We start from the raw sequence: 10810 nt of genomic DNA, 5'->3' as shown, positions 1-10810 counted from the left end.
GTTCATTAGGGTTCATTTCTTTCTTCTAAAGGAAAGTCAAAGGAAATAGCATGCAAGCAGGCACTTCTCAAAATGTTCAGCAAGTTAAATCAGTCAGTGTTTGGAAATTCTGTGCTAGGGCTGCAGGGAGAGAGGGTGTTCCTCCCTACCCCTTCTAACGCATTAAGTCACCATCGACTGTGGTTTAGAATTTTACGGTATCTGTTCCTGCAGCCAGAAAAATGAGGACTTCAGAGTCAGGAACAAAAAGGAAATCAATACAACGGCCAGGCTGAAGAGATAGTCTTTGGCAACTTGGAAGAAGAAACCATAAAAGAGAATGCTGTAGTATTTTCTGCCTTCAAGAAAGTTCCACTGTCCACTAGTGAAGAGAATGCGCTATGTCTCAAGTGCTAAGCAGGTTATTCTTTGGTCCTAAGCTTCTGTTTCACATTATGAGTGAACTACGCCAAACTTTTACACTGAGAGGTGAGGGACTGGGGGTTGTTTTGTTTACAAGTCAGTTACTGCAGAATCACATCCTGCAAGCAAACTTTTATTTTCCAAAACCAAGCATGAGATACTCCAGATGAGGAAGTCTTTGCCACCCCACCATACCCATAATCCATTTGTACCACAGCTAAAGCTTGTTTGCCACCTGATGCAGCACAGCCCAGATATCACACATAAACAGAGATCAGATTTTTAGACAGAGGAAATGGGCAATTTTACAACTCTTTGTAAACTCCTAGTTACTGAGCAAACTTCTGATCTAATCTTGATTACTGTTAGCTCATTAAACGGTTAAATACTTGCAGCAGCCCAGATCTTCCACAGCAATTCACTTTTCTAATTATAAAAAAAAAAAAAAAAACCACCACATTTACCCCCAGCCTTCTCTTGTCTCTAAAAGTTGATATTTCACAGGGTGCTGACAATGCTTTGTAAAAACTATAATTGACAAAACTTTCAAAACAACTCATTACTAATCTCCTCAAAAAATTAATCTTATTTTCAGGAAACTACCTAATTGCTTACTACAACAGCTTTTTTTGGTATAACCGTTTTTTTCTGATAAGACTTGATTTTCTAATGTTACTAGGCCAATTCTGACAACTTGTGTGGAGAAACTGTATACCCTACCATTTACAATAACTCATGCTTAAACTTCTTATTGTGAAGCTAAAAATCACATTCCAAAAAATCCTCCTTTAACTGCATATTAAATAAACAAGCTTAGAAAAGATCTATAACATAGACATGATTCCGCAAGTTTCCCTTCCTCTCATAGTCCTCTGAGCGAACTAATGTAGGATGTTTTCATCAACAAATTTGAGGGGGGAAAAAAAAAAACCACACCAACAACAAAACACTAAATCTATTCATAAGAGGTATTTTGATGATTTTCTTGCTATTTTTTAAAAGCAGTCTTTTGCAGAGAACTGAAAAAAACCAAAACATGACAGGTGAATGTTATCAAATGTTGCAATCAACTGAAACAGCAGATTAAGCATTGACATAATTTATCAAATGAACTACATGGCGATTTTATATTTTATGATCTATCCATATTGGCTCTTATTAAACACTCAGAAGGTAAAAGGAATCAACAGAAATTCCAGTTTTCAACTGAAACCCACACAAATATACGAGACATTTTCTTATGGTTAAGGTCACTGTTCCACCTTACCTTTGACAATCTTTTTAGCACAGTCATTGTATACTTGTTCCTGTGATGTGTTTGACTGGAATACACGGTCAAATATATATGGCTTGGACTGGAAAAAAGAGGGCACAGAAGAGCTATTAAGAAAAACAGATGCTAGAACTGGAAAGTATTTGCTCATACAGTTTAAAAGCAGCTATAATGTCTCAGCCCAATCTTTTATCTTAAGCTCTTCAAAACTGCAGCGAGGAAATCAGCTAATATAGTGTTGCCTATATCTTCACATGCTTGCCTACAAGTAAGGCCTTGAATTGAACATATTTTGGTTTCAAAACGCAATCTAAATAGTTCTTCAAACTCTGCCATATAGAATCATAGAATTGTCAGGGTTGGAAGGAACCTGAAAGATCATCTAGTTCCAACCCCCCTGCCATGGGCAGGAACATCTCCCACTAGGATCAGGTTGCTCAGAGCTCCATCCAGCCTGGCCTTAAAAACTTCCAGCGGTGGGGCTTCCACCACCTCCCTTGGCAACCAGTTCCAGTGTCTCACCACCCTCATGGTGAAGAACTTCTTCCTAAAGTCTAATCTCTATCTACCCACTTCTAGTCTTGGTCCATTCCCCCTAGTCCTATCACTACCCGACATCCTAAAAAGTTCCTCCCCAGCTTTCCTGTAGGCCCCCTTAAGGTACTGGAAGGCCACAATAAGGTGCCCTCGGAGCCTTCTCTTCTCCAGACTGAACAGCCCCAACTCTCTCAGTCTGTCCTCATAGGGGAGGTGCTCCATTCCTCGGATCATTCTCGTGACCCTTCTTTGGACACGTTCCAGCACTTCCATATCTTTCTTATAATAGGGGCTCCAGAACTGGACACAGCACTCCAGGTGCACCCTCACGAGAGTGGAGTAGAGGGGAAGAATCACCTCCTTTGACCTGCTGGCCACACTTCTCTTGATGCAACCCCGAAAGCCAACCAGATCCTGGGCTGCAAGTGTTCTGGGTTGCAAGTGCACACTGGCGGCTCATGTTGAGCTTATCCACCAGCACCCCCAAGTCCTTTTCATCAGGGCTGCTCTCAAGCCAGTCGCTGCCCACCCTATAACAGTGCATTTGGCCTTGTTGAACCTCATGAGGTTGGCTTGTGCCCACCCCTCCAGCCTGTCCCAGTCCCTCTGGATGGCCTCCCTTCCTTCCAGCGTGTCAGCCACATCACACAGCTCGGTGTTGTTGGCAAACCTGCTGAGGGTGCACTCAGTGCCACTGGCCATGTTCCCGACAAAGGCGTACAACATGACCTCAATGTACTTGATTTACAGGTAAGCCAATGCTCTCTGTACATCTGAGAATCCCTTACTCTCCTCTAATCTGGTAAACCCAAATTATTAAACACAGCCTATACCACATCATACAGAATATTTGTCTCGGTAATATTTTTAAAAAGCCTCAAACTGAAAATAAACATTCAGATCACCTACAGTCAGCATAAGAACTACTTCCCCATACATGATATCCCTAAAATAAAGCTTCATAAGCAGAAGGAAAAGGCCATTTTGGACAAAGGGAATCTTTCATAGAAGACTCATTCTGGAAGACACTGTAAGAGGAAGCTCTGACATAGCTTCTCAAAAGAAATGTTGGATTTTGCTTTGTTTTAAACGAGAAATGTTCGTAACGCAGCGCTAAGCGGAGGACAGTCCATTACAACATGAACTACAACGCTCATCCTGCAAACTTCAGGTTTCCGTAGCGTTTTCAGAGCACGATTTAGTAGGCAGCCAAGCAGGTAGGTAAGGCTTGCAAGGGACCTAGGTCAGTTAATACTAACTCTTAAGTGCTCCATTTTGCCTAAATTTAATTCATTAGCATCCTCCCCCAAAGGTATCCTGGAACCACCTCCCTGACAAAGATGCAAGTATAGCTTCCATCTTTCACCTATCCACCACATTCCCTTCCCCAGCCTGACCTTCCATGTAACATCTAATAACATCTAGAACACCACCAGACAAGGCTTTTTAGATTCAACACATCTATCTGCTGAGAGGGCTTCAATTCAGATGGACAAGCTCCCTCTTGGCAGAAATAATTACAGCGTTCACTGTGTAAACATGGTCAAGAAACCACAAGACTCAGTAGGTAGAAACTACCCCTACGGTGCTGAGGTTTATCAGGATGCTTGTTTCACAGCAGGGAAATCACAAGCCTTCTTGAATACTCATTTTACCTTCAAATACACCTCAAATTCCTATGTTCTACGGGTAGAAGTCAGCTCATTACATACACCAGAAGACAAAAAAAAAAAAACAAGTAACCTTGAGGTACAAAAAGTAAGGCTGAGAACATGTTACATAGAAAGGTAAGTCACTATAGAAGAGATAACACCAGCTATACATTTTCTTTCTCACTAGCAGCTGTAGTTTCAAAAAGCCTCAGCTTCACATCACTACACATTGCTAATCATCTACATCACAAAATGTTAATCAGATTTGTTTCATGCTCAAGTGCGTATTTTATATACGCTGAAATAATTACATTTTGGAGGATCATTTTTAATATTATGCACTGGAAAAATATAATGAGAGAAGTAATAGTGCCCAACATCACTGCGTAAGCAATTTTTGTGCTTGTACGTGAACGATTTAAACTCTCCTCCAACTTATTGCTCCAGAAAATATACAGATGATTATTCAAATAGATTTTAGAATTAGGCAAAGTTCCTGGGTATGACCTTCTGACAAGCTATGCAGCAACTGTTAACAACACTCACTATTTCTCACAGATCCAAACATACCTGATCTTTGCTCTTCCAAACAGAGCATGACAACTATGAGAACACAAAAGCGTACTACACAAAATGTTTGCATTTTAACATACGTGTTTGAATATGCACACATACATTACTGTGTATTTATATATTACTACACAATCATTTTGATGCCAAATAGCAGATTTTTCATATACTTCAAAGAAATCTAACTTAACAGGCTTAGTTTGCAGTACAAGAAGATACCTTGTTTAGAAAAAAACCGTAGGCAAGACTTATAGTCTGCAACAATTCTGCAATCCACAGGTATTTGCAGCAGGTTCTGAAAAAGCTTTCTTCCCTAATTTTTTTTTTAACAGCTTTTAGAGGGGTTTGTGGGCTTTCAGTGAACCTTTGCTTGCCAGAAGAACTTAACTGAACTATCCTTCTTTATTTATGTTAAAGAAAAATTATGTTTACTAATTTGAGAGTAATCCACAGACAAAGAATACTTTTAGACAATCTACTCTTCCATTGTCATTCAAATGCTTTCCTATGAGAACAGACAAATTACAGTATACCATGTAATTACAGACTCTATTGCTTTGCAAAATATTAATATAAAGAATGGCAGTGTGATGAATGCCACAGAGTAGTAAGAACTGAAAAGCAAGCTGCAAGGACTTTACCTGGGCATTAATGCCTTTAATTGATCTTGTTTATTTATACAGTGAAAGCTGCTAGGCACATGACAAATTCCAATTTCCCTCAAGTTACAACTACTACCAACACACCCACAAAATGTAAATACCCTGGCCAAAACAATCCTCACCAGGTGTCCCGTTTATACCACTTGTCACTTCTCCATCCCTTGCAGGTGGAAAGTGGAATATTTGTTTACATGTCCTCAGTATTATACCTTCCCAAGGGAAGCCACAATAGAACTTCAAAGCACTCAAAAACCCAATTACATATTTCTCTCCCCTCACAGGTTGTGGTATATTTATCACACCTATAAAAAACCACATTAGAGGCGTGTCCCTGCCTCATCATCACCGAATACCTAACCAAGCAAGTTTAGCCAAGCAGGTTCCAGGATAATTATGTTTTAAGAATACAAGTTCCTCCCACTCAATATGGCTTCACATCTTTGACATCTTCAATGCTATGTCTTCTCACTTCTCATTGCACTCTGCTTTCTGCCATAAACAAAGCTATAACAGTATTACACAGATTACCCTGCCCTAGAAAGCCTCCTCATTACCTTTAAGAGATTAATCAAGAAAGATTAAAGCGTCAGATATTTCTTCTCTATCAGCTGCCTTTTCTTCCCTAAATAGTAAACAATCAGGTATTACAATGAACTGAAAACACAAAAGATCCAAGCAACATTATCACATGGTGTCTGTAACAACGGTAGCAGCTGCACCACTACTGTGGTATGATGCTGTTTTGAAATACTCCACAAATTCTCAATAAGAGTTGCTCAAATTCTAATAAAAATTTAACACATACGACCTATAAGGAACACAATATCAAGCAAGTGATCAGAGCTTCTGACTTTCTCTCTCCAAACGAAGACTTCAACACTTACATTCACTCCCTGCCCAGCATTTTTTTTCTGTCAGAACCTAGTACAACGCAGCATCATCACCCATGGCTGCCCGTGGGGATGTGTCCCCACCACAAAAAGTTTGCAAGTGCTCTTACAGTCTTCTAAAAAGCACATCTGCCAATATAATTTATCAGTAGTTAAACTGAATCTTAATAAAGGGTTTATGTTCAAGTACACAGTCCTGCAGTTAACTTGAAGAGTAGTTCCTTGTTATCCTTATATAAAGGATGTTTAACCCACCTAAATTATAGAGGATTTGGAGCATACATGAGTTTCTTTGGAAAAATTAGTTTTTGTCAGCACCTTCATTAAGAACTATACAAAAATGTGCGATCAGAACTAGACCGAAATCTTATCTCTGAAGTCCAACAAACACTACAGGCTATTTCCACGGAAATATTTTTAAAAATATCTTTTTACCATTGTAACCTTACAAACCAACCAGTTCTGTAGTTTATGGAAAGTTACTCGAGTTCACCTTATTTTTTTTTATGTCTTAGTATCTGAAGTAAAGTCAGTAATGAAAATTAACTTGAAAAAATCAGTAGCCTATTTCTCTACCACCACATACCCAGATACTTTTTACTGGTTTTTGCTAGAGCGGACAGTTAATGTTATACCCATCCATGGTTAGCTTACTCTCGCTGAGAGGTTGAAACAATAAGTAATGGTCGTACCTTCCCTTAAGTTCCACAACCTTATTAAAGAACACTCTTCCCATCAACACAAAATATGTTAAAAGAAAAATCCAGAAATGATTTGGTGTGGGCAAGTATGATGTCAAATACCTGACTCAGTTCTTCCTTACTAAACTAAGGTACTGCTGCTTGGACACACCTAAGAGAGTCCAACACTGCGAATGAGTGAGAAGGCAGTGTTCCAAATTAGTGTTTTATTTTTAGGATGGGGAAAAAGGATTTGCTTCTTGTCCTATCTGTATAAATACAAAACTGCAGCTGATACAGAACAGCTAGTGGATCTCAGTTCTCTGCCCTAGTTTTCTTATTTCCATGCAAATACTGCAACTCAAGCATCAACTTTTACAGCAAGTATTTACTGTTACAGCAGGACAAAACCATGTAATTATTATTAAAAATTGTGACAAGAAACAAGCATCAAAACAGGGAGCAATTTTGCAACAAAAATTTCAGCCAAGCTTTTGGTAAAAAGGTTCTTCTAAAGAGAAAAGCAAGCACTGCTGGCATAAAAATGGTCATGGAATTTCAGTACAAAACCCAAATATGATATTAGTAAAGTGGTACAGCAGCCAGGGAGTACAGCTCTCTCTTTACACATTACTGCAAGCTAGAATATTTCCTTTCTGTTAAATAATCATACTTCTATCATCTGAAAAAGTCTCTATTATCCACAATTCCATGGAAGAAAGTAAAAATTTTAGACAGTAGCACTGAATACTATTGTTTCAGCTACAGATTACAGTTCTGATTAAGTTTTAAACTTGCACTGAAGACATGAAGCATTTTTATTTGTGTGTTTCTAACTAAACAGTGCTTTCCTTCACACTAGCAAATCATAAAAAGTTGCTTTAAGACTGCAGCTTGCTTCTTGCATCTATACAGTCCGGCACAGCCTCTTCATTCAGGAACACACATGAACGACATTTTCTTTTTAAATAATTTTCTGCCAAAAGCTGCAATAACAGCAGTTAACCTGATCCTAACATAGCTCAACCTAGCCTTGCTCTCATTTACTGATCAATACTAATTTAAAAGGTAATGAAAAGGAAAGCTAAATGTCTCAAGCTCCTTCCAAAAACCACAGGAGTTGCATCTCACATTAAAAAAAACAAAACAAAAAAACTTCCACACAACAGTACTCTCAACAAATACGAAAATACAGGCATGTAACCACAATTCTTTCTTAAGACCCATAGAAATAAGGAACACACTATGATCATTACTAGAAACATCTAGAGGAATACTGCCCATTTGGGTGAATGCCTGTGACAGTTCACCATTTCAGTCACTTTGATAGTATTGCGTTCAGTTTGGCTTGTCTGAAATCCCCAAGTGTCACTGTACTCAATCTACCTTATCTTTTGGACAGTTTTAAGATGAGCAAGACCAGGTATAGAAATGTTTTTGAAAAAGAAGTATAGATATGTTACGTAGAACTATAAAGCTACTCAGTTGCACGCAGTTTTACATCTGAAAAAATAAAGTACATAATCAAATATATTGTAAGCTTGCTATTCCTCCCTGTTTCATCTTACTCAAAAGCCTGAAACCCATGAGCAAACTGCTATCGATTTTTGTACATAGGTACAGTTATGTTTAACAAGCCTCCATCTGTTTTCACAAAACTCTTGTATTTAATTAACAGGAAGAGCCATGAGAAAAAATAATAAACTATTGAAATGGAAAGAAGACACCTTTAACTAATAATTTAAAAGCTCTATACTTATTTAAGAGTTAAATACAATACTTCTTCAAAGTTTGCTCTTTAAAACAGACCAACAGTTTATGTCCCCTCAGATTGCTCTTATGTCCTAGGTACAACTAATACAAGTACTTCATCTAACACAAATCAAAATGACTCACTTATCCAGAAAGACAAGCATGCCAGTAATTACACAGAAGCTAGGAAGAGAAGGGAGGATAGACAACTCGGAGATGACAGGGGCTCCAAGGAGGGAGGAGGGTTTGGTTATAGTCATGGATTTCCCTCCCCACACTCCTCCACTAAAGAGTCAAATCTGCAGTCTTGTGTAAGTTCCGCTTCCACCTGCCATCTAGCATCACAGGCAGCTCCCAAGTACTAAATCAGCCTTCACTGTTCCAGCACAGACCCAGGTGCACACAGGAGCTGCAAGCCCTTCAGGCAGCTGAGGAAAGCATCTATTACAAAAAAAAAGTGGCTCAAATCCTGTTCAACAGGCAGCCAGTACAAGACGTAGCACTAAAGGCAGAAAAACACAGCTGAAAGTAACCAAACATACACCTTATTGAGGCAGGTTTTTAGAAACTGTTTCATGAGAAGGATGGTTTCTGTTACCATAACACACCCAGACCAGGTGGCAGGCTACAGCCCTAGGTTGGAAGGTCTATCGCTTTGCAAAAGTTCAGACACCTCGTTACAAAAAAATTAAAAAGCCAAGTCAATACTCTAGAACCGTTTAGGCAATTGCTTCAAGTTGTAACTCTGAGAACACTGTTCTTGTAATATACCCACCATTATAAAACCAAAACTACCGTTTATAAATCCTTAACTCCAGTTTTGTGAAACCTGAACAAAAATGCTGACACTGCTACCCAATCTAATAATTTTGGAGGGCAGAAGCTGTCTGACATTCTTCCTCAGTCAGGCACATCAAGTCCTGGACCTACGACCACTGAAGTTTTTTTGGTTGTCAGTTTTACCAATGCAGAAAACATCTGAGTACAGTTGTAACACTAAATATTACCCTTGAGCAGAAAGCCCCACATGATCCCTCAGGAGCGTGCCATCAGACTGTTCTACTCTGATATAGTACCACCTCAGCCTAATTCACATTTTAGATATTTTAAAAGTGTACTTAAAGAGTATTTAAACAATTAAAGTCTTCTTTCAGGCTAGAACTACCAAAAGAAGATGTGGAAAAATTATTTTTAAATATCAGAAAATATTAATATGATCAAGTTTCTAAACTTGATCATACATTGATTTTAAAAAGAATCTGTAGTGCCACAAAGAAGGAGCATTCACTCATGGATCACTTGTTCTAGTTAAATTTTCCGTTTTCCAGGTTTGGTTCCTTACTGTGAAGGGTTTACCTGTACAACGTCAGGAAGAGATGTACTCTAAGATACTAACTTGCCAGCTGAAATAAGCCCAAATTACCTCATTTCACAAGCATGCTATCATTCTTGTAGCTCCAGCCTCACAGAATTCCATATTTTATTGACAAATTCAGTTGAATATTAACAGACTACAGCACTATGTATTTAGCTTTATTAGCATTTAGTAAGTAGCACTAAAAAAAAGAATTTTATTAAATTGCCTCCTTCATCTTCAGGTACTGTGCAAAAAAGCTATTAGTGGTAGCCTCAAGAAACAGAATATAATTTTAAAAATGTGAAAGCAGATAACAAGCTGACATCCAAGTTAAGTTCAGCAATGCAGAAGCAGCACTGTCTCCAGAGAGAAAAGTATTTTTATGTAAACATAAATTAACAAAAGTAAAACAAACATTGTGAATAAAGTGTTTGTACAACATCAACCAAAGCAGGCAATAAACTTTATTTGTATTTAATTTTATATTCCAGTTCCACTTTGTAGCTAAATATGACACGCTGAACAAAAAAGGAAAGGATTGTCCTTCCCCCTTTTTTTATGCCGATTAAAACAAAATACGTTATTAGCAAAAGACTGATTTACAGATCACAAGCACCAATGAACTGGAGCCTGTGCTGCTCTTATTCATTTCCTTCCCAAAAAAACCCTCTCTTTAGACAATTACTTCCATGGCAGCTCTAAGACACGCATTTTGAGCACGTATTTAGCGGTGAAACTCATCACGGTCGCCATAGGCAGGGACAGCCTGGCCAGGGAACACCGTTCTCTCCACCTCCAAATTCCGGCGTTTTCCGCCGACACGGCGAAGCGTGCCCTGTGGCTCGGGCCCGGCACCGGGACCTCACGCTACGCCCCGAGTCACAAGCCTTTGGCCAGAGCCCTTCTCCAGGGCTTACAGAGCCGCCACCCCCAGCGCGACCCCACAAGGCAAGGCTCACGGCTCGGGGACCCCCGTCCCCACCGGCTGCGCGCTCCCGGCCCGACCGTGCCCACACCCAGCGCGCAGCTTCGCCC

General features: G+C 39.3%; 1 protein-coding gene across 1 annotated transcript in view; it reads right to left on the bottom strand.

The window, feature by feature from the left end:
• KIF5B (kinesin family member 5B) overlaps positions 1 to 1757 on the bottom strand; it is a gene marked incomplete at its 5' end in the record, with an annotated part of 28144 nt that extends 26387 nt beyond the window's left edge. The window contains one exon of the mRNA XM_008935231.1: positions 1670 to 1757. Coding sequence (XP_008933479.1) covers positions 1670 to 1757 — 88 coding nt within the window. The remainder of the gene's footprint in view (positions 1 to 1669) is intronic.
• Positions 1758 to 10810: the final 9053 nt, after the last annotated feature.

The sequence above is a fragment of the Merops nubicus genome, unplaced genomic scaffold, assembly GCF_000691845.1.
Source record: "Merops nubicus isolate BGI_N331 unplaced genomic scaffold, ASM69184v1 scaffold6012, whole genome shotgun sequence".
NCBI classification, from domain to species: domain Eukaryota; kingdom Metazoa; phylum Chordata; class Aves; order Coraciiformes; family Meropidae; genus Merops; species Merops nubicus.
This window is presented reverse-complemented; position numbering and strand designations above follow the sequence as displayed.